Below are 25,623 nucleotides of genomic sequence, written 5' to 3'. Positions count from 1 at the left end.
CTATCAGAGTAAATTTGTACACAATATTGTTTCCTTTATGTAGGTTTTTAGAAGATAATGTATTGATTTTTTTTTGGAAAAGCGTGAACATAATGAACGTAGCCAATCGTTTACCATTATACATAGTAGGCCTGTGTCTTTGGCAGAGACAAAGGGGCAGCGTTTCCATGTATATTTATTTCACCCCACATGTTTTGATATCACCAGCAGAAATACTGGTACCTTTTTAAAGCTCATTTAAACATTGTGACAATATTCTAACACAGGTTTAAATTACTTTTCCAATAAAAAAAATCCTGTGCGATGATCCTAGTAAAAAAAAATCTGCTTTGGAAGAAAAAAATTCTCTGCCTACAGGATCTGCTGATCCAACCCTGACTACCATATTAATATTTTTATCTCACAGGCTCTTAATGCAGTAATAGTCATCATAATGTATGCAGTACCCATTAACCTATTGAATTACACTAGACTTTCCTTTCTGGCCCTGGAGAAAGTTGGGAGGTGCTTAGGGTGATTAGTAGACTTGAGTATATAAAGAAGATGTCTTATTATGGGAAGAGCTTCCTGTAATAATGAGGATTTCCCCAAAAAAGTAGACATTTCCTAAAAGATTGGTGCTTCTCAATGTAGTTAAGAGGAGTGCCTATCACCTTTTACGACCTCCTAGAAACAATAGTGGGAGTAACGCTGTATCCTCACCTAGGCCAACAAGGCCCAGGCCTAGGGCAGCACTTTGCAGGGGGGCAGCATGGAAAGAGTCCCCACCGGCTTGTGCTTAACTGTTAGTGTAACGCAAGCAGCTTCTAATTTTGACTTTCCTATCAGCCTGGACCAGAAACCTTCCTCACTGTGCTATATGTTTTCTGCTGTACCATTGGCATGGTTATATCTTCTTAGTCCTCTCCATAAAATTATCAGAAATTTGTGCTAGAGTAGGGGAGTAGGGGAGTATTGGAGGGTTATAGCCCCTGTCAGTTTATTTTTTACCATCCCTGTGCAATTGCAGAGATTTCCCTTCACTTCCTGCCCCATAGCCAAACAGGAAGTGATAGGAAAACTATGCAAATTAAGGGAATCCATTGCCCCCCCTCCCAGGCCCTAAGAACTAGTGTCCCCACTCCAAAATTTCAGGGTGGGTCTTAAACAGAAAGGGGTGTTGCATTGACAGGAAGGGGTGGGTTATATTTAAATTAGGGGGTGCATGAGTTTAGTCAGGCCTAGGGCAGCACAAAACCTAAATACACTACTGAGTCCTAAATACACTACTGAGTGGGAGCCCTGTGTGGATCTTTGTCCTGATTTTCTAGGACCTGCATGAAGAGGGGACCCTTGATTTCACAACACTGAAAGATCCAGAAACATCTAAAGATTGGAGGTAGGGGTTATCCATTCTTTGTGCTTAGTAAACAAGAATGAAGGATAGATAAATGTAAGAAAGTTCATATCAGCTCTTTTTTTTATCTAGAATCCAACTTACTATACAAGTTCTTTTCAGTGATATGTGAAATTATCATTAGACATCATAAACCTTTTCCTTCAGGGTACATTTGAACAATGTAAATTTATACATAATAAAATGTTTTTTCCATGACTGATTTTCACAAGAGGTTACAAGGTCTGAAGTTCCATTGACTTTCTCCGAGGCTGTTCCTGTCTTTCTTCCCAATCTTCTTCTACTTCAATGGATGGCATTTTCCCTAATAGAATTGCTAGTTTCTCACGGAAGGTTTGCTCTTGGGGACATAGCACATAGTTGTAGATCAATGATGCAAGTATGGCTCCCACCATAGGTCCAATCCAGAAGATCTGTTAAAAATAGTTGATTTGATTCAAAATTTAAATTGTAAAAAAAAAAAAAAATACTAAAACATCCTGTGCAACTTTTTACTATAAAGTCACTATTGATTTTAGTGTTTTCAGAGCTAAAAACATTGTAAATGTGTATTCACATACATCTGATGCCTTACTTGTTTGAACATATACACACATTGCACAAGGCAACATTAAAAGGTCAGTCCACTCAAAGCTGATATTTCAGATTTTGGTAGATGAAAGCCAGTTTCATCTGACAGTTTCATATATCACCCATATCACATATATCTGTACATGAGTATTTAGGTCTAAATGTCTACTATGGCCAGTATGAGGGGTTCTTTCTCTCATTGTTAGTTTTATTAAATATATTGTATTATTATAGATAATGCAACAGGGGGTGAAGAACGTGAAGAACAGGATTGAGAATTATAGCAGGGGGATCTCTCTGGTAAATCTATTGATCCTAGTGCACTTAGGCCGCGTACACACGATCGGTCCATCAGATGAGAACGGTCTGATGGATTTTTCCATCGGTTAACCGATGAAGTTGACTGATGGTCAGTCGCGCCTACACACCATCGTTAAAAAAACGATTGTGTCAGAACGCCGACACGTAAACCACGTACAACGGCACTATAAAGGGTAAGTTCAAATCCAATGGTGCCACCCTTGGGGCTGCTTTAGTTGATTTTGTGTTTGTTACAGCGTGATGAATGTGCTATCTCCATAACGAACGCTAGTTTTACCTGAACGAGCGCTCCCGTCCCCTTATTTAGTCTGAGCATGCATGGATTTTTAACCAATGGTCGTGCCTACTAACGATTGTTTTTTTTCCTATTGGTTAGCAATCCATCGGTTAAATTTAAAACAAGTTGGCTTTTTTTAACCAATGGTTAAATAACCGATGGTGCCCACACACGATCGGTTTGGACCGATGAAAACGGTCCATCAGACTGTTCTCATCGGTTTAACCGATCGTGTGTACGCGGCCCTAGAGGTGCTTCTTCCTTTGTTTTAATCTTCCATGTACTTCAGAGTCTGCTTCAGCTCCTGGATCAGCTTGCCCTAGTGATGGACCTTTTTTGGACTTATTATTATTATTATTATTATTATTATTATCATCATTGTAGTTGCTTGTTTGTCAGAGGGACTCTGCCTTTGCATCTACCATCCTCCCCTTTTCTCTGTTGTAGTATCCAAGACCTATGAAAACTCATGGGCTTAATCAGCCTTCAACCTTCTACCTAACTTCAATATTATTTTTAGGTGGACTGGCCCTTTAAACACAGAAATGTTCTAATATATGTATGCAGTTTATGACTAGGAAACATTTCTTACTGTTCTTATGAAACCATATTATGTATTTGAGGTCAAAGGGATATTGAAGTTAATTTTTTATTTTTTTAAATAACAAACAGGTCATACTTACCTCCACTGTGCAGCTCGTTTTGCACAGAGTGGCCCCCGAACATCATCTTCTGGGGTCCCTCGGCAGCTCTCACGGCTCCTCCCCACATTAGATAACCCCCTAGAAGAAGAGCTCTCCCAAAGGGGTTACCTTATGGGTGCGCTCCCGGATCATACACTTGGCATCCATAGACTCGCCCCCCCAGCGTCTGCGTCATTGGATTTGATTGTCAGCAGCGGAAGCCAACGGCTGCGCTGCTATCAATCTATCCAATCAATGCCAGGACTCCATGGAGAAGAGGACGCCAGGGACGCGCCAAGCAGGTGAACTGGCTCAGGTAAGTAAAACGGGGGGCTGGGGGGCCGGTGATTGACAGGTGTTTTTTCACCTTAATGCATAAGGTGCATTGAGGTGAAAAAACACGAACCTTTACAACCCCTTTAAGAGCAGATGTAGAAAATGTTCTGACTGTTGCTGTTGTTGATGCCATCAATGTTGCCTACCTGATGTAAAGTCAACAATGATATAGCTGTCTAAACACCTAAAAATCAGGTTACCAGACAAAAAGTGAGGCTTCTGCATGATTAGTCCAACCTTTAGGGAATTTAACCATAAACATGCATGGTCAAATATGTAGAAATTAGGTATCCAGCAGCTTTCCTAATTCCTATATGTAGCACCCTCCTAGATTGGTTGCTATCTAGGTTAGGTAAATGTAGTTCTTGTGGCTCTCCTGTAATCAGATGGGCATCTTATGATTGCTTGGGCTGTTCTGGGCTGAGCAGGCTGCAGGTTTGATTGCTTCCCTCTATTTTATTGAGGCTTCTAGAATATAGTGGTCTGGAAGAGTCAAATAAGCAGCCTGAATAGTTATGTGGTTCCAGCCAATTCCTGGGGGAGGGTGCCCAGAAGGTGGATGGGGGGAGTGCATAAATAGTTTAGAGCCTAATGCCTCGTACACACGACCGAGAATCTTGTCGTAAAAGAAACATTGTTTTTCTCGACAAGGTTCTTGTCAAGCTTAACGAGATTCTTGCCAAGCTTTCCTTGTACACACACTGTCGAGACAAAATCTCGTTGTTCTCAAACGCGGTGACGTACAACACGTACGTCTGCACTATAAATGGGAAGTTCGATTCCACTGGCGCCACCCTTGGGGCTGCTTTGCTAATCTCGTGTTACAGCGTGTTAAGTAAAAGTTTGGTGAGAGACGATTCACGCTTTTCAGTCTGTTACAGCGTGACGAATGTGCTATCTCCATTACGAACGCTACTTTTACCGAAGGTGCGCTCCCGTCTAATACTTTATTCTGAGCATGCGTGGGTTTTTAAGCATACACACGAACGTGTTTCTCCTCGTAAACCAGCTCGACGAGAACCACGACAAGAAAATTGAGACTCCTGACGAGAAAAAAGAGAGCACGTTCTCTTTTTCTTCTCGTCGAGATCCACGGCAGTTTTCTCGACGAAAAACTTACACACAATCCTTTTTTTCGGCAACAAAATCTCTGCCAGCAGTTTTCTTGATGGTTTTTGCAGAGGAAAACGGTTGTGTATAAGAGGCAAACGGTAACCATGTTATTCTCCAGGAAGAGAGGTTTTAGGCAGTGCAGCTGAATATTCTGCTAGTCTCATCAAGGTCACATCTGTGTATAGCTGTGAGGGGCGGAGTGCTATTCTGCTGCATATTCTTTGCAAGCTAAAAGAGGGGGTTTTATCGAGGATCCAGTTTGGAGACTTTACTGAGGAGACTGTTTGCCTGAGTCTGGAGAGAGACATCCAAGTCCCAGGGACACTGTGAGTACAGACTTGGTTGAAGGTTCCTAATGACTGCTATTAACCACTGGTTCACTAACAATAAAGTCACAATGTAGAGAATAAGATTTCCTATCATCTGTGCCCAGTCTTGCCACACAGAGTAAATCCAGCGCTGAGCAATCCTCTTTTTATTGTTCAGTGAAATAAAACAGACTTCCAGATAAAGACCAAAGTCCTTGCTTGAGTGACAGGTTATTTACATATCGTGTGCACTAGCTTGCAGACATGCACAGCTTCTGTAAAGTGCACAATTCACATCCCCCTCCCCTCTCTTCCTCTCCTCTCCTGTCCAACTCTCCCAGGATTGGCTGTCTTTCCTATGTTTTGATTAAATGTTTTCAAAATATGGGGTGATCCACAGTTCAGTGTAAACAGCCATCAGAATATACATAGACAAGAAGCTGTGCATGTCTGCAAGCTAGTGCACGAGATATGTAAATAACCTGTAACTCAAGCAAGGACTTTGGTCTTTATCTGTAAGTCTGTTTTATTTCACTGAACAATAAAAAGAGGATTGCTCAGCGCTGGATTAACTCTGTGTGGCAAGACTGGGCACAGATGATAGGAAATCGTATTATCTACATTGTGACATAAAAAAAATGTTTTGGGTTTACATCCACTTTAATACATCTTTTAGCAGACACCCTGTCTCCGTCTCCTGACCTAATTTACATGAGCTAATTAACTACAGCTGATGAATTTTTGGGTTTACATCCACTTTAAGGCTTCTTTGGCCTGGAATACTACTTATGGTGTCATTCTTGTTTTGTGTCCTAGAGTATCCCATAGCTTCCCTAAGACCCATTCAAGTTAATCCACAATAAACTTTAAAAAAAGGAAACCCGTAGACTGAGTTTACTGAGCCAGAGAAGTGGATGTTGCTGGGAAAAGAACCTGGGACACAAATCAGCGCCTCTTACAGGGTCAGCACTACATATAACTTGACCCTAATATGTACATCGCAAGTATCTAAAATGTAGGACATTTTCTTGTGTAGCATCATCTTACCCAGTGTGAAGTGAAGTTTCCCACTATCAGTGCTGGTCCAAAGGAGCGTGCTGGATTCATAGAGCAGCCAGTGAAATAAATCTAGATGCAAAAGGAATAATTAATAATACATATCATAATATAAGTGACCTTGGAGACACAACATGCCATATTTTCAATAAAAAAACTTATTAGACATAATGTGAATAACAAGATGGAAGACCACAAGCCAATTAAAATACGGTACATGTGACAATATGTTATCATGTTTTAATATCCTTGTTATTATTTACACCTCAGTTGACATATGTGAATTTGGAGACAGGTCTACTCATTTCATATTCATGTTTTACAATCCTTAAAGTGTATCCAAACCCAAGAAAATAAATAGTAATATACCGCAGCTTACCAATCTTTAGATGTGGTGGTTGCATTAGTTTTCTTAATTTCTAGGCTATTTTTATTTTTATTTTCTGCAAAAAAGGGCTCATGCCCTGGAAGGAGAAAATCTGTGATCAAGGACACTCACCTGTCCCTGTATGTCTGTCAGTATATCAATGATTTGTACAAGTCAACATTTGTGACTTCCAGATGCAGAAATACATATGACCCTCTGCACCAATGTATGAGCAAGGTGCAGATTGTTGTGGTGGGCAGTGAACACACCAAGTTAAGCATCAGCGTTATATTGTAGAAAGTTTCACCACTTAATCAGGCTCAGCAGGTAGGCACACACTTTCGGAGCCACTTACGAACTGTGACAGCAGTCTGGAGACTTTATCATGCCGACAACATCTGCAATGAGGAGAGGAATGCGGATGGGCCGTTACACACTCAAAAGTTGGGGCTTCCTGGAGCATGGTAGACGTAGGCACTACTCATCCGGAACCTTTCAATACCGCTAACTACTGTCCCTGCCAGACAGAGAGCCTGTACCTACACCAGCCACTCACATAAAGTGTGCCAAACCCCAGGGTGCGAGACTTAAATAGACTCTGTCTGACCCAAGATGGCCTTTGGAGTCACATGGGGCACCAGCACCCAATCCGACAGCTGTTTCCTTGTGACCAGAGGAAGTCATAGAGGAGCCAAGTTCCTCACAACTTCCTACCCCTTCTGCATTGCCGCTTAGGTTGCGTGCCACCTGCACTGGGGAGTACAGAATGCACCTGCCTACACCTGTACATGTCCTAGAGATAAAAAAAAACTCACTCACTGCACTTTATTATTTCTTTGCCATCCTTTAAAATAATTTTAGAATCATTATTCAGTAGCTGCAGCACAAAAGACCATCTAACACGTATTGCTTTTGTACTGTATACAGCTAGGCTTATTTTTGCTAAATTGGTGTTCTGTTGACCTAGCTAGTTGGTACTTGCAACAGTGATAGCGAATATCTTCCAGCCTATACATTTGTCAGGAAAATTACCCCAGCTCTCTTCACTCCTCCTATTTGGTCTGACTGTACTAACACATTTTAATTTGTTGTAAGTCACTTTATATAAATGTTTCCTATGGTACACTAGGATCACAAAGCATACTGGGAGCCATAACATTTAAAGCTGCAGGGTGCCTCTTTCTAACTAGGGCTTTCTTTTAAACTGGTAGGAAACCAGGCAAATCAATAAGTTATCAGATTTTATGTTGCCCTCTTAGAAATCTTACAGTTTTTAGATATTCATCAGCCTAAAATGTATTAGTATGCAGTGAAATTAAAATGTTGATAGTAAGTAAGAATTATGGAGCATTTTACGTAAATGATGATAGGTTGTAAAAGTTAATGGCTGCTTCACATAAGATCTGACATGCAAATTATTTCCTTTCCCACAGGGTTTCTTCTGCTCAAATGATAAACTATTTGACATGTTGTGGAGACTGGAGAGACCTGTATATTCAGTCAAATCAATGGCCTTTGAGAGTTATTTCATGCCGTTATCAAATGTCCATGCTAATAGATGAGGACTTCTAAGCTAGAATCCAAATATTGCATAGTATGGGGGATATTTACTAAAGCAACTAAAAGTGATCAAGTGAGAAGTACAGAAAACCGTAGAAGCCAATTGTAATGCTATTTGTGCTTTTTATTTGCTATTGATTACGGCATTTCTAAGATGTTTCTATTGTATGTAAATATTGTAATTCTGGTGTTAATAAAAAAACCTTTACACTCACCTAGGTGGATGCAACATCGATCCGGTGCTGCTTCTTTCCCCAGCCAAATCTGTAGTAAGAACTAAGCAATCAAACACTGCTGATCGCTCATTTCTTCCCCTTCGCTCCGCTCTAAGCAGAGAGCCGTGACTGTCAGTCTCCAGATCTCTGCTCTGCTCTGATCGCTGATAGGGTGAGCCAGGTACTGATCCGGGCTTCTGGGTGGATGTCAACCATATGTTCGGGATTTTTTAGAGTCTGAAACTAGCCCACTGTCTGCTGAAAATGGGTCACGGGAGTGCAGGACAAACTGCACTCCTGTGATCTATGGGCGAAGTATAAGCAAAATAGCTTTTCCTTTACAAATCAGAAATTGTAGATTATCATATACAGTATCTCACAAAAGTGAGTACACCCCTCATATTTTTGTAAATATTTTATTATGTCTTTTCATGTGACAACACTGAAGAAATTACACTTTGCTACAATGTAATGTAGTGAGTGTACAGCTTGTATAACAGTGTAAATTTGCTTTCCCCTCAAAATAACACAACACACAGCCATTAATGTCTAAACCGCTGGCAACAAAAGGGAGTACACCCCTAAGTGAAAATGTCCAAATTGGGCTCAAAGTATCAATATTTTGTGTGGCCACCATTATTTTCCAGCACTGCCTTAACCCAATTGGGCATGTAGTTCACCAGAGCTTCACAGGTTGCCACTGGAGTCCTCTTCCACTCTTCCAGTCCTCTTCCACATCACGGAGCTGGTGGATGTTAGAGACCTTGCGCTCCTCTACCTTCCCCACAGATGCTCAATAGGGTTTAGATCTGGAGACGTGCTTGGCCAGTTCATCACCTTTACCCTCAGCTTCTTTAGCAAGGCAGGGGTCGTCTTATGCCCCGTACACACGATCGGAAATTCCGACAGCAAAAGTCAGATGTGAGCTTTTGAACGGAAATTCCGACCGTGTGTATGCTCCATCAGACTTTTGCTGTCGGAATTTACGCCTGCAAAAGGTTGAGAGCTGGTTCTCAAATTTTCAGATGGAAAAAATTCTTATCGGAAAATCCGATCGCCTGTAGCAATTCCGACGCGCAAAATTCCGACACATGCTCGGAAGCATCGAACTTCATTTTCTCGGCTTGTCGTAGTGTTGTTTTCACTTACGGGTGTACTCAATTTTGACATTAATGGCTGTGTGTTCAGTTATTTTGAGGGGACAGCAAATTTACACTGTTATACAAGCTGTACACTCACTACTTTACATTGTAGCAAAGTGTCAGTTCTTTAGTGTTGTCACATGAAAAGATATAATAAAATATTTTCAAAAATGTGAAGGGTGTACTCACTTTTGTGAAATACTGTACATATGTAATATTATATATATTTTTATATATATATATATATATATATATATATATATATATATATATATATATATATATATATATATAATGCTACCCCTGTAAGGGCCGCTCAATGAATCGGTACCCCACTGGTTGCTCCGACCTTGCAAGTCCTCCGACACTTCTGACACTCTGGAAGGAGGTGGTAAGTAGCCTGTGCCAGTTTGCTACCTGCTGAAAAAAACACTGGCAAATCACAGAACTACAGAGGATGAGACAAATGTCTGTCATTTTTGGGGCAACATCTACTCATTTATCTAGGTAAGATTGGATGGAAGGCACTCTAGGACTGCTCCTAAATGGGGTTTAGGAAGTAAAGCTTTTTGTTGAAGAAACATAATACTTCAGGCTAGGCTGCTCTTACAAATTTGCTGAAGCCCTGAAATTGGTGATTCAGTTCTATTCTAAATGATTTTTTGAAGTTTATCGAGGCAGATCAGCACCTGTAATCCTGCAGCAGAACCTCTGCTTAGCCACTCACCTTGAGCGGTATATATACCTTTTTTCTTTATGTAACTATGTTCTGTATGTTATTTCTCTCCTGTACACATTCTGTGATTGGGATTAGTATCAGAGCTCTAAGATCTCTGCTTAGTATTTAACTCAGTTATAAGATAATAGATACGAGAAAGTATGAACATGATAAAGTACATTACGCAATTCCAATATTTCAGGAATTGCTTGTGGTAAGAGTTTAGCAATGAATTTCATTTTGTCCAAGTTTAGATAACGGTATGGCAGATTGCCCAAAAGAGGTTATCTTGTAGTGAGTGGAATTTATTAGAAATTCTTTTGGGGACAGTTGTAAAAAAATAAAATAAACCAGAATATAAGGCAAAGTTCTAAATGTATTAAGTGAACAGCTATTTACCCTAGGTTTTGGATGTGCTGCACTCGGAAGAAAGAAAATAAAGTTTAGATAATGCTGATAATGCTCTAGTTTGGTTATAGGCTTACTAGCCACTGCAGATAGTGCAATTAAGGTTTAAACTCATCTATGGAGAGTAGTGATTTTTAAATTATAACTTTCAGCAAAAGCTGAGTGTGGGCATAAAACCTGATACTGTGTACAAGAGTTTATTATTCTGGCTGGAGATCCTTAACCCTACTCCAGGCAAACAACTAATATACAAATTAAAAACATATGTGGTTTCATCTGTCACCTACGTTCTACTGTACAGGAAATTATAAGATATCAGGTACCTTAGTTGCATTAAAAATAAAATAAAAAAAATAACGTAAAAAGGCGATCTTAGATCTCACACTGCCGATATACATATATAAGACTGTATGTATGGAGGTTGAGTCCGTATTGCCTTCAGTAGCTGGCTCTAGGCTCTAGCAGTGGTACAGAAAGGGAAGGAAGGGGTGAAGAACTTTATTCCTCCACTACTTCCTGCTGTTATCAAGAGAGCAGTCATCCGATTGGATGCTAGTGCCCTGGCCCCTGACTAACCCCAAAGCCATCTTGGGTCAGGGCAGTATCTACTGAAGATGCTGGCTCCTGGGTTTGGCTTGCATTTTTGCAAATGTTGAATGTAGGGACAGGTTCCCCTGTCTGTTATGGAAAGTGTTTATAACTAGAGAGAGGTACCAGAGGAGTAGAGACAGCTTAGGGACTACGCCTATCCTCTGTTTGGAGTAACCTAGCAGTTCAGTATGAACCGGCCAGGCCACATTTCGACTGCAGAAGCTGTTGGCATCCTCCTAAGTAAAAGCTATTCTTTGCAGATTCTATAATTGGCTCCAGACGGCTGTGCCTACCCACCACACCTGGTTGTTCCTTGTTGGGACTTCCCATAAATACACTGCTATCATCTGCTTTGGCATCTGTGTGGTCCCTGTTCACCAACACACCACGCTGCACCCTGTTCACATGTAGGCACAGGAGTGATTGGGAAAACGTTCATACTATGAAGTACACTGCTATTTCTCAAGAGGAATTCTGGACAAAAAGCACACTTTTTTGGCTACTGTTTAGGCGCTAATACAATTTCTAAAAGTTCCCTATAAAATAGCAGTCTTTTTCAGTTCATTACTAGTTTAAACTACAGACTGGACAATCTGGAGTTATTATCAAGAAGTAATAAATATTAGTATTTACCCCAACCAGGTGACCCAGCACAACTGAGAGTCCTATGGAGAGTGCAGGTGATCCTACATTGTCATCCCGCCTATTGTCTGTAGAGGCATAAATGCAAAGCAGAAGTTGCAGCGTTAAGATGATCTCCACCGTGACGGCCTGTCCTTCTGTTGCATTGTTGCTTGGCTGAAAAGAAATACTCACATTATAAATCAGATTCCAAACCCTAAGGATATTCACATGAGTTTAAATTTCCTCATGTTTACTCATACAGAAACAGGTTAGATTACGAATGCCATTTCTTGTGTATTAAAGAGACTTTATCACCAGAACATTTCAACGACAATCTTCTCATAAAATTATATCTGCAATTAACATGTTATATACAGATTTACCTCTAAGGCCCCGTACACATGGTCGGTTTGGTCCGATGAGAATGAACCGAAGTTCATTTTCATCGGACCAAACCGACCGTGTGTATAGGCTATCGGTCTGGTTTCCTTCGGTCCAAAATTTCTAAACATGCTTCAAAACCGAACTGATGGACCGCTGCCTCATCGGACCAAACCGATGGTTAGTACAGAAAAGCATTGGTTCAAAACCCGCGCATGCTCAGAATCAAGTTGACGCATGCTTGGAAGCATTGAACTTCGTTTTATTCAGCACGTCGTGTGTTTGACGTCACCGCGTTCTGACCCGATCGGATTTTGGACTGATGGTGTGTACACATATCAGGCCGTACGGCCACTTCACAGGTGAACCGATTAAAACGGTCCGACGGGCCAGTCTCATCGGTTTGGTCCAATCGTGTGTACGGGGCCTTACAGCCCCCCTTGCGAAGGCATCCAAAAGGCCCTAAGACTGTGCTGGGTACCACCATCTTGGAATTGATTTTCAGCAGCTCTATCAAAGCTGTCACTTTATTATATTCCCTTTTACTGCTCCCCGGAAGCTTCATAAAAGGTTATGTAGGTAGGCTAGGGGCAGAGGAGCTGGCTGGGCTAGCATATATTGTAATTTTTTTTTCTCCACCTCAGACTCAACCAAAAAGGACAGCGAGACTTGCTCACGGTTCATTTGCCATTTACGTCTCTTCTATGGTTTCGCATCATAAGTGGTTTATTTATTTTTATTTTTTTCCCCTGTAATACTGTAATAAGATGCTCCCAGAAGAGGAGAAGGCTATGAAGTGCAATGAGAGAGGGGCTGTGTTGGTATTTGACTCTTTTTGGAGTAATCACATTTTCTACCAGGTTCGAAGGCTAGATTCACACCTGTGTGGCCGTGTGGGCCACGGTTTGCGTGGGAAATAGTGCCTATTCATTTGAATGGACTGCCGTGCCCTGCAGCACCCAGGAAAGTAGTCCCTGCACTATTTTTGGAACCTCTACTCCCAGTATGGTTGTGATTTGCATTAGAATTAATGGCAGCTACTGGTATTTGTGCAGGTCCCTCAGTGGCACCACCTGCACAGATGGGAACCTAGCAGAAATGTACATTGCAAGTGAATAAAAAATTATTTTTGGAACGGAAACGCACTAAAAGTAAATATTTAAATTACTTGAATTTCTGTGCATTTATTTCCATTTTTTAGTTTGGTGACAGGGACTCTTTAAACTCAGTTTCTTAAAAGGGTGACATTACTTTTTTAGTATCGGTTAAATATAGAGCTACTCATAAAAAAAGGACAAAAATAAAATGCGCAGATTAGTGTAAAGATTTTACTGACATATTTACATATTTGTGGGACACCCCTGTGGGACACCCCTCCCCTAATCAGGGGTATAGATGGTATTACATTGTATTATTAGATTGTATTACATTGTATTATTAGATTGTATTACATTTTACTGCAGTAAGGCCTCACTTTTTGGCATTCCCTTTACAATAAAGCCCAATCTTGGATACATAAACATGTTGAAGAGATCAGTTTAGTGTACAGTGAAAAAGGTACAGTAATAGTGTGTGATTTGTTTACATTATATTGTAGATGTCATCTTTTACAACTTGTGTAACAGATCTAAGTACAGTTAAAGAAAGAACAGGATATGCCTATTCTTAGTTTTTTACAGCAGCCCTCTGGTGAGCTTGTGCTCCAGGGGTACTCTGTACCATGGAGTACAGCAGTCTACTTTGATAGCCTTCATATCAGGAATGGGGAGAAGAGAGGGGAAGCAGAGAAAGAAAAGAGAGAAAGAACAGACAAGTGGAGAGGGGCCCCAAGATAGAGCGAGTACCACGGACACGGGACCTGTACAAATAAGGTTTAAAGCCAACCATAGCTAGTCAGGGACGTGAAGGAGTATCTTATCCAGGGTTCCCTAATATTTAAAAATTTTGCATGCAAATCCCTTAGTATACTCAATATACTGGACATCTGCTTGTTAACCATCAGAGCAGCCATTCTGGTTTTCACCCCCTGGAAAGCAACAGACGGAATCTTCCAGGCCTGGGCAATGGTTCACTTTGCGGAAATAAAAAGACATGTGGCCAATTTCTGCTGGGATGCAAAGAGACCCGGTATAGGGCAATGTAAGTGAGCCAGCCGGACATCCTTTGAGACCATCATATGAAATAACGTCTGCAGTAGACCAAAGACCTTGGACCAGAAGCTGATCAAACGTGGGCAAGACGACCATATATGTAGGACATCCCCACGCTAACCACAATTCCAAAAACATCTGTCACTGCTGCCAGGATAAGTGTGAGCAACCCTAGCCGGGACCCAATACCACCACAGGAGCAATTTATAAGTGGCCTCTAGGGTGGTAGTGTTGAATGAACATTTTGTTATTGTTGTCCAAGCTTTACTCCAGTCCTTCCCCTCAATACCAGATCCAAGATCGTGCTCCCATTGTGCCACATAGGAAAGGGTCGATAAAATTACCTACCATTAAGAGAGGTGTAAAATGATGAGATATGACCAGAGGACCCTGGGGATTGTAGCAAAGTATATTCAAAAGACATCTTGCGAAAAAGAAAGGTGGAAGTAAGATGAAGAGACAAAATCCAATTTTGCAATTGAATATAATTAAAGTGCTCCTGCCTGGTAATCTTGTATGTCTCCCGAAGGGCCTCCCATGATGGAAGCGAGCGCACAGTTAAAAAGTGGTGCACCCCGGAAAGGTCATAGTAGGCCCACCAGGAAACGTAACGAGTATGCTATTTCATTCTGAAAACGTCATGCTGCCTCTCTGCATCTCTTAATCTGTCTGTCCTCATTTACCCCATCTCTCTCTCTACCTCTGTGTCCTTTTCTTCTTTTCTCCCCACCCCTCAGTCTCTGCCTCTCTTTATCGCTAGTTCCTTCACCTCTCTCTCTACCTCTCTTTCTTTTTATCCACATCTCTCTTTCTCTTTACATCTCTTTGTCTCTAACTCTCGCTCTCCGTCTACTTCTCTCACTCTCTTATTTCATCCTCACATCTCTCCACATCTCTCCACCCTTTTCCTTTTTATTACGCTAATCACATTCACTTCTGTTAACAGATATTCCCTTTTCTCTCAGATTTCCCTCCCCCCTTCTCATACACAAGGCCATAAATAGTTTCCCAATTGGTTGTGTAGATGGCTCTGTTGTAGCACGTTCCTTCTTTCGTTTGGCACTTTTTTTGTTGTTAACTATATACTTACCTCCCAACCGGCCTGGATTTCGCGATAATATATAAATATTCCAGCAGTCCCACGATTGGCGACAAACCCCCCCCCCCCCCACTCAACAACTCCGATCCACAACAAAACAACCCTCTCTAATAACCCCTCTCTTTCTCTCCCGCCACCTCTTTCTTTCTCTTTATGGCTTGTTCATTCTCTACACCTCTCCTCTTTATCTCTGCACCTATTTACCTCTCTCTTTCTTTCTATCTACTTTATTCTTTCTTTCTCTCCACCTCTCACTCTCTCTCAACCTCTATCTCTTCACCTCTCTCTCTAGCTCTATTTCTTTCTCTCCACATCTCACTCTTTCTTTCTTTCTTTCTTTCTTTCTTTCTTTCTTTACCTCTTTTTCTAACTCACTCTACTTCTCTTTCTCCATCCCCACATCTCTCCGCCTCTTTTCATTTCTATTACTCTAATAACTTTCACTTCTTTTAGCAGATATTCCTCCTTCTCTCAGAGTTCACTTCTCATACCCAATACCTGAGAATTCAAAGATAATAGTACAAAAAAACACCAGTTCCAATACACTTTACAATAACAAGTACACTGTACAATTACATTGGCTCCCTATCTATGCTAGATCCTCACTATGACCAGTCTAGTGGTCATCAGCATGTCAATGCAACCAGGTAATCAAGTTATTTTAATAGTCAGTGATAAACATCAAATAATTATCAAATCATTATAATTATAACTAATAAGTATTGGCAAACTCCCGACTTTCTGTAATTAGATGCTCCATGTGACATTTAAGATTCCTCCATCATTCATCCTGGGATCTAACTTTAAAACAAGGAAGTAATGCAGTATATTTCCAAAGCACAAAATGGCAACAAATTGTGACCTTCGCGATTTCAAAACTATCATTTTGAAACTACAGTTCATTCTTTTCTGTGCCCTAATTCTCAGCGTTGCCAAAATGATTACTGGATAATGGAGGTTATTAATGGATGGGATAAGTGATAAGCTTTGATTAGAGATGACTCCCAGATGTAGAGAGGCAGATTGGTCTGCAAAGGTGGATATACTGGGCTTATCCCTGTGTAGGAGTAGGGTATCCATATAACGTAGAAGTACACCTCCTTCCTTGCAGCACTGCTCGAAGATGCATGCTGCTGCACATTGAAAATCGAGGACATGCTCTTACTGCTTGCATCCCAGGACACCACAAAAGAAAAAAAAAATGGTGGCAATCTCCCCATGGCATACCGGCAGATGCTTTTTGGCAGTCAAACAGTAGCAATTCAGATGTCTTTGTCAGCCACCTGTAGGATGTCTGCAGTCTTGATAAGATATCTGTAACATGTATACAGTCCTTAATGTTAAATCAATTGTTTTAACATGGCAGCATTAAAAGTCAATTGCAAAAAATGGGCATGCCCAGTTTATACTCAATAATTGCTATAATTATGCAACATTTTGAGCCTATTCAACCATGCCTATATTTATTAGTCTACACCAGGGTCTCAAACTGATGGCCCTCTAGCTGTTGTAAAACTACAAGCCTCATGAGGCATTGCAAGGCTGACAGTTACAAGCATGATTCCCGCAGGCAGAGGCATGATAGCTGTCCCCTCAAAATAACTCAACACACCTATTAATGTCTAAACCACTGGCAACAAAAGTGAGTACACCCCTAAGTGAAAATGTCCAAAATGGGCGATATTAGCCATTTTCCCTCCCCGGTGTCCTGTGACGCATTTGTTTTACAAGGTCTTAACTACTTGGTAACCGCCCTATAGCCGAAATACGGCTACAAGGCGGTTCCCTAACTCTAGGAGGGCGTCAATATACGTCCTCCCAGAGAGTCACAATTGCGCGCCCGAGCGGGCGCGCACACGCGATCACCGGCGCTCGGTGGGTCCACGGGACCCGCAGCAATACGGATCGCGGTAAGGAGCCAATGGAAGCGGCTCCTTACCACGTGATCGCGCCGTCCAATGACGGCGCGATCACTTGTAAACAAACCGGCGTCATGTAATGACGCCGGTTCCTCCCTCTCCTCTCTGTACCGTTCGGTACAGTGTGAGAGGAGAGGGAGGGGGGGGGGATCGGGCGGCAGCAGCAGCTGCCGCACTGTGGGCTGGATCTGTGACAATTGCAGTCACAGATCCAGCCATCCCTGCGCAATACTCTGCAAAATAAAAATAATGATGAGTGCAATACTCTGCAATACCCCACCCCATACTCTGCAATACCCCACCCCATACTCTGCAATACCCACCCCCCCATACTCTGCAATACCCACCCCCCCATACTCTGCAATACCCACCCATACTCTGCAATACCCCCCCATACTCTGCAATACCCCCCCCCATACTCTGCAATACCCCCCCCCATACTCTGCAATACCCCCCCCCATACTCTGCAATACCCCCCCCCATACTCTGCAATACCCCCCCATACTCTGCAATCCCCCCCCCCATACTCTGCAATACCCCCCCATACTCTGCAATACCCCCCCCATACTCCGCAATACCCCCCCCCATACTCTGCAATACCCCCCCCCCATACTCTGCAATACCCCCCATACTCTGCAATACCCCCCCATACTCTGCAATACCCCCCCAATACTCCGCAATACCCTCAATACTCCAATACCTTGCAATACGTCGCCTATGGGGATTTTTAAGTAGCAACGTTTGGCGCAATTTCACGAGCGTGTGCAATTTTGAAGGGTGACATGTTGGGTATCTATTTACTCGGCGTAACTTCATCTTTCATATTATGCAAAAACATTGGGCTAACTTTACTGTTTTGTTTTTTTTTTAGCACAAAACTGTTTTTTTTTTAAAAACACGCGTTCAAAAAATTGCTGCGAAAATACCGTGCAAGATAAAAAGTTGCAACAACCGCCATTGTATTCTCTAGGGTCTTTGAAAAAAAAGCATATATAATGTTTTGGGTTTCTATGTAATTTTTTAGCAAATAAATGATGATTTTTACATGTAGGAGAGAAATGTCAAAATTGGCCTGGGTGCTCCAGAACGCCTGATGGTGCTCCCTGCATGTTGGGCCTCTCTATGTGGCCACGCTGTGTAAAAGTCGCACACATGTGGTATCGCCATACTCGGGAGGAATAGCAGAATGTGTTTTGGGGTGTAATTTGTAGTATGCATATGCTGTGTGTGAGAAATAACCTGCTAATATGACAGAAACTAGATTTTTATTTTTATTTTTACAGAATTTTCAGTCTTTTTTCTTTTATAGCGCAAAAAATAAAAACCGCAGAGGTGATCAAATACCACCAAAAGAAAGCTCTATTTGTGGGAAAAAAAGGACAAAAATTTCAGATGGGTACAATGTTGTATGACTGAGTAATTGTCATTCAAATTGTGAGAGCACCGAAAGCTGAAAATTGGTCTGGTGATTAAGGGGGTTTTCGTGCCCAGTGGTCAAGTGGTTAATTGTTAAATTTGGTGTTATCACTCTCACTCTCTCATAATGGTCACTGGAAGTTCAACATGACACCTCATGGCAAAGAATTCTCTGAGGATCTGGAAAATGAATTGTTGCTCTACGTAAAGATGGCCTAGGCTATAAGAAGATTGCCAAGACCTTTCAGTGGTACAACAGGACATGTTCCACTCAGAACAGGCCTCGCTATGGTCGACCAAACAAGTTGAGTGCACTTGCTCAGCGTCATATCCAGAGGTTGTCTTTGGGAAATAGACAAATGAGTGCTGCTGGCATTGTTGCAGAGGTTGAAGGGATTGGGGGTCAGCGCTCAGACCGTACACCGCACACTGCATCAAATTGGTCTGCATGGCTGTCATCCTAGATGGAAGCCTCTTCTAAAGATGATGCACAAGAAAGCCTGCAAACAGTTTGCTGAAGAATTCTGGAACCATGTCCTGTAGTCTCATGAGACCAAGATAAACTTATTTGGTGTCAGATGGTGTCAAGCGTGTGTGGCAACAACCAGGTGAGGAGTGCAAAGACAAGTGTGTCTTGCTTACAGTCAAGCATGGTGGTGGGAGTGTCATGGTCTGGGGCTGCCGGCACTGGGGGGCTACAGTTCATTGAGGGAACCATGAATGTCAACATGTACTATGACATACTGAAGCAGAGCATTATCCCTTCCCTTCAGAGCCTGGGCCACAGGGTAGTATTCCAACATGATAACGACCCCAAACACATCTCCAAGACGACCACTGCCTTGCTAAAGAAGCTGAGGGTAAAGGTGATGAACTGGCCAAGCATGTCTCCAGACCTAAACCCTATGGAGCATCTGTGGAGCTTCCTCAAATGGAAGGTGGAGGAGCGCAAGGTCTCTAACATCCACCAGCTCTGTGAGGTTGTCATGGAGAAGTGGAAGAGGACTCCATTGGCAACCTGTGAAGCTCTGGTGAACTCCATGCCCAAGAGGTTTAAGGCATTGCTGGAAAATAATGGTGGCCGCACAAAATATTGACACGTCGGACCCAATTTGGACATTTTCACTTAGGGGTGTACTCACTTTTGTTGCCAGCAGTTTAGACATTAATTTAAACATTAAATTAGATCTGGCCAACAATTTATACAACACTTTACATATACAGTATATTGTACATCTCATCAGTCCCTGCCCTAAAAGTGGTTCTATAGGCAGAAGGTTTATTTTATCTTAGGCATTTTCTACTCCCACTGGCCACAGTCCGGCCCCCCTAAAGCCCGAAGGGTGGTAAACTGGCCCTTTGCTTATAAAGTTTGGAGACCCCTGCTTTAAGAAATATATTCCGCATTTGGCAGGGTTTCTTTTTCATCTTTTATTGTTATCTTTTTTATGATTTCTTCTTAGTTCCAACAATATTTTCCAAGACATTAGTTTATGAAGTGCAGGCAAATCGCATTAGCTCAAAGCTCCAGACACATATCACTGGAGCAGATACAGTTTCACTTTATTAACTAGACTAAAAATATATTTGACTTATTTTTTTCCTGTAATGTGGGGAAAAGTGCATTATTTAACTACACACAGGTTTATAGCCACAAAAGAAATGAAGGAAATGTTTCAAATGTTATATGTTTATATTGGGAATATTCAGAACCGAGACGCATTTTTAAAATGGCTTTTCTAGCGTTTATTTATTTTTGAATTGTAGCTGGATGTTCCTATTGTGTTTGCAATGATTACTGGTTTCTGCTTTGAAACCTTTCATTATAGGTACTTTATGCACAAAACACTGAAGGTAGAGGGTGCAAATGATATTGGGTCTATAAGGCTCTATAAAAGTTTGCAAAATTGCAGCCCTAACGTTATATGTTATTGGGAAGGGAGGTTCAAGTGAATCTGCATGGGTAGATTACAGTTTACTTTAAAGTGCACCTGTGCTCAGACTATAGACGTTAAAGTATTTACATATGCTTAACAATTGGTAAATGAAGTTTAAATAAATCATTGACCTCTGTAACTTCAGGAACCATTAAAGTTAGGCCACTTTCACACCGAGGCGCTTTACAGGCACTATAGTGCTAAAAATTAGCTCCTGCAAAGCGCCTGTAAAGCACCTCTCCTGTCACTCCAGTGTGAAAGCCTGAGTGCTCTCACACTGGGGCGGTGCTCTTGCGCAACATTTAAAAAAGCCCTGCAAGCAGCATCTTTGCAGCGCTTTAGGAGCGGTGTGTAAAGTGCCCCTGCCTATTGAAATTACCGTATTTATCTTCCTATACCACGCACCGGCGTATAGCACGCACCCCCAACCTAGAAGAAAAATTCCTGGGAAAAAAGAAATACTTACAGTTTGGATGCCCCTCGTCGGTGTCTTGCCCGGCGTCCATCGGTGGCCTTGTCCAGTCCGGCGTTCTTCTGCGGCCATTGTGGTGTCCTCCCCGCTGTGTTCTTCAGCCGATCCCTGTTTCCCGCACTGTGTTTGAACCACTCCGCCGATATATACCGAGCGCAGTACACTCGGGTATACTTGGGCAGGCTCGGCTCCTCTCGCATAAAGGATGTACAGGACGCACAGGACGTGACCGCGAGAGGAGCCGAGCCTGCCCGAGTATACCCGAGTGTACTGCGCTCGGTATATATCGGCGCAGTGGTTCAAACACGGCGCGCGAAGCGGGTATCGGCATATATCGCGCACCCACGATTTTGCCCTGATTTTAAGGGCAAAAAAGTGCACGTATACGCCGATAAATACGGTAATGCCGGCTTTGCGGGCTCTTTTAACCCTTTTTTGCCCGCTAGTGGGGGTTAAAAGCACCCACTAGCATCTGAAAAGCGCAGCTAAAACGACGCTAAAAATAGCGGGAATGGGAGCAACTTTTTTCTGGGATGCAACTTTTTTTTGAAAATACTCGACATTTGACAGTCATGACTGTCTTCTGCTTCTATCATTTCTAACTCAGCCATGGAGCACGTATGCAAGTGAAGAGTTTGACTTGACTTGAACCATACATGGGGTTCCGGACAAGGTCATCTGGTGTCCAGGGCGGAAATGACAACCTAGCCACTCCCCTAACTTCTCTTCCCCGATATGTGAACATCACGTCTTAGCAAAAAATTCCCTCCCTACCCCCTTTCCCCCAAAAAACAATCCAGCACTAATCTGTACAATCACCCCCATAAGTACAAATTTCCCTTGGCAAGCCAAAATTCTCCCCAAACAAAAATGCAAACATTCCTCCTCCAACTAGTACAAACCCCCCTCCCAGCACAAATCTTTGTCCCCAAGACCCCCTCATAGTTAAAATCATCCCCTTCATTCTGGCCTCATAGCACCAAACCCCCTCCAAAATAAAAATCACCCCTCCTAGCTCACATTCTCCCCCCACCATATTTACGGTCCCAGCAGATGGAAGGAGCTGGAGTGGATAGCAAAGCCCACACTTACTCCCGGGGTCTCTCCTCCTCTCTGCTGCTGACACTACTCCTGTAGGCATAGGCGTGTGCAGGGGTGTGCCAGGTGTGCATGGGCACACCTTAATCACTCTGTGCAGTGCCAATTCCCCCTCCTAGCCAGGTAATCACTCTGTGCAATGCCGATTTCCCCTCCTAGCCAGGTAATCACTCTGTGCAGTGCTAATTACCCCTCCTAGCCAGGCTTCTTCCTGTGTTACGCCAACCCCCAGCTTCTGCAAGGGGGATGTTTCAGGATGGGAAGTGAGGATAGGGGCTAGTAAATATGTCCTTACTGGCCCTTTGCTAAATGAACACAGTGAACACAGTCTGTGCTCATTAATAACTGAAGCGTATGAAAACTGTGTTTACTATGCTTCAGTTTCTGAATTAACAAGAAGCTGCTAAGCACAGAGCACTTCCAATTTATTCACTGTACAGTGCAACTGAGGCTGCAGTGCATAGAAAAGCAATAGAGTTTTGGGGTGCATACCCTAATGCAATAGGCTACACACACATATGCCTGTAGATAGAGTTCACTACCACTACTGTAGCAAGTTCCCAGCAGTGTAGCGGTGGGAACTCACACTCACCCTGTGACCCCTCCCCACCACATGAGTTCACTACACCTGGGGCAACCGCCCCTCCTGCCTCCCCCTCGTCCTGGCCGTGCATACATGCCCTAGGTCGATGACCAAGAAGTTTAATTAAACCAGACAGCTAGGCAATTGATATTTTTAGGAAATCAGCAATGGCAGTCCCCATATGCAATTGATGCCTATAATCTTTCTTATTTTAGTAGAAACCCTGTACGTGACTACAGTATTCTTATTGAACCTTTGCCAATTTGTCAGTGCACATTGATAATCAGATGACCCATAACCAGATTTATAGACCAATGGTTTGTATATTACGATATTGCAGTAATCTAGTCTTGTACAAAGGGTCCTTTTTGTGTGGGTTTCCTCTAAGTGCACTGGGTTTCTGCCACAACCCAAAAGCATGATGGTACCCTTGTAAACTTTAGGCAAGTTTGTGCCTACTTTAGCTAAGTTTGTGCTTCACTGACTGCAGAAGAAATATATTGTGTAAGCTTATCTTGGTAGAAATTGTGGAATTTGCTGGAACTATATATATGAATGCAATACACATACAATACATTACACATGCATCCTTGTTATTATACATTGCCCTTCCATCACAGCAACTTACCCCATTAACACCAAAGTTTCCATGGAATTCTTCTGGAGTAAATTCATATAGCAAGCCAGCTCCAATCGCCGCTCCCAACATTTGGGCACAGACATAACAAATGGCACGAAACAAGGAAATTTGAGATGACACCAGGAATGCCACAGTCACAGCTGGATTAAGATGTGCACCACTGATATGCCCAATGGACTGGACAAGCGTCCCAATGCCCAGACCAAATGTAAAGGATATCTGCAAGACTGTCGGTAGTTGTGATGGCCAAGTCAATGTCGAGCCAAGTCCAAAGAAGACAAATATCAAAGTTCCCAAAAGTTCTGCAGCAAATGCCCGCGTGAATGCCCCACTACATATCTCCATTATCATTATTGGATAATGCACGGGCAGAAGAGAGGAGAAACTCCTTATTAGAAATGTTTGCCTTCTGTAGATCTCAATGAATGATATGGGAAGGAGCAGAGCAACAAATTATATACAAGGTAGGATGATTGCAATGTTACAAGGGGTGGCACCCAGCCCACAGAAAATGATAGCTCCTATCTTTCTGAAACACAAATGTTCATACTGCTCCAAAGGCTCCTTCAGTATTAATATAGGTGAACATCCTTCCCAACAAATGATGCCATGATAGAAAGAACAGACAGGCATGTCTCTCCTCTGAATACATGCAGCTTAGATGAACAAGATGTTACTGGAGAGCAGCAGACACTTAATGTAAGTATTGTCATCTCTGAACACATGGGATGTATTCATGCCACATTGTTGACTTGCTAACATGAGACACTAAGATGGAAGTCAATGACTTGTATGAAAATCGCTCCTCATTATGTACTGGTTCTTTCTCTTATTAATTGTTCAGTAACTGGAGATAAGAAAGTTTAATGCTACAGTATGTTTTTTCATTATGAAATAATTATCTAACTCTATGAATACATTTTGTAAAAATTTTCCCAACGTAAGTAACTATGCATTACCAGATCCCAGATAAGACTCTTTGGGGAAGAGCGTTATAAATGTTGCCACAATATGCCTAAAGTAGACCTAACCGAATGACATTTGTTTTTCAAAAGCACAATATATCATATCAATTATCATATACCGTATTTACTTTTTTATTTCATTTTTTGCATTTAAAGTAATTGTAAACTCTTTTTTTTAAATTACAGGTTTATACGTACCTGCTCATAGAATTCTTCTTGGGTCCCTCATCGGCGCTACTTGCTCCTCCTCTTCTTGGCATTCCCCCAGAGCAAGCAGCTTGCTGTGGGGGAACACCTGCGGACTTGCTCTATAGACACAGACAGCGCAGCTCGGCCTTACCCCCTACGCCCTTGATTTGACTGACAGCAGAGGGAGGCAATGGCTACAAGCCAATTCTGTGAGAGTGAGGAAAAGCGAGAGAGCTGCTACAAATGGGCACATCACGTACTGGGTGAGGACTCAGGTAAGTATGGGGGGGCATACGGCTATGTAAACATTTTGGGCCAGATCCACAAACGAATTACGCTGGCGTATCTATTGATACGCCGCGTAATTTCAAAGTCATTTCAAAGTTCCTGCGTCGTATCTTTGTTTTGTATACACAAAACAAGATACGACTGAATGAGGGAGCGATCCGACTGGCGTACGTCTAGGGCCGAGTACTCACGACCAAACATGTTCGCTCGAAATGTCCGACGGGCTGTTTCCGGCGTACAAGGCTGTTTTTTTCATTTGGCCCGCTGGCTTGTACACACCAGCGGACCATATTTCCCTGCGGACCTGAACGCGTGCACGTAATCCACGTTTGACGTCACTATAAAGGGAAAGGCCAAAGTCAATGGCGACGCCCTCTGTTCCGCTTTTGCTAGTTACGGCTTTGCTCGTGTTAGTGAAGGTTTGGTTAGAGCTGATTCGCGCTTCTCGGTCTCCAGGCTTTAGCAGGTAGTATTTTCTCGTTCAGTGCGTGTGCTTGTGGGTACGTAGTTGGCATTCGGGTACAGGCGTGCAGTTCGTTCTGCTTAGCAGATTCGTACTGTGCGTTCGTATCTGTGTGTCGTGCGTTCTTTGCAGGTACCGCTGGATTTGATTGTGCTTTCTGTTGGAGTGTGTTCTTGACTGACCAGCCGGCCGGTTTGAAGCCATGATGGAGCAGCAGCGTCAATTTTCGCGAGTTGGTGCTGTTTATGGGATGGCTGCTGGATATGTTCATTATTCCAGTACTTTGGCCAGAAACAGGGGGCGGAGGCGTTTCTGGACCAAGAATTGGTTGCGCCAGC

The 25,623-nt window shown here is 42.5% G+C and overlaps 1 protein-coding gene across 1 annotated transcript; it reads right to left on the bottom strand.

Moving 5' to 3' along the window:
- Positions 1 to 1,261: 1,261 nt before the first annotated feature.
- On the bottom strand, positions 1,262 to 24,007 carry LOC120929072 (aquaporin-5-like). The gene is made up of 4 exons (XM_040340266.1): positions 23,369 to 24,007; positions 11,695 to 11,859; positions 6,052 to 6,132; positions 1,262 to 1,809 (listed from the first exon to the last, which is right to left on the bottom strand). The coding sequence occupies exons 1-4, from the start codon at positions 23,729 to 23,731 to the stop codon at positions 1,612 to 1,614; spliced, it is 807 nt and encodes a 268-aa protein (XP_040196200.1). The 5' UTR covers positions 23,732 to 24,007; the 3' UTR covers positions 1,262 to 1,611.
- Positions 24,008 to 25,623: the final 1,616 nt, after the last annotated feature.

The sequence above is a fragment of the Rana temporaria genome, chromosome 2, assembly GCF_905171775.1.
Source record: "Rana temporaria chromosome 2, aRanTem1.1, whole genome shotgun sequence".
Lineage (NCBI taxonomy): Eukaryota > Metazoa > Chordata > Amphibia > Anura > Ranidae > Rana > Rana temporaria.
Note: the sequence above shows the minus strand (reverse complement) of the source record. Positions and strands in the feature narration are given on the sequence as shown.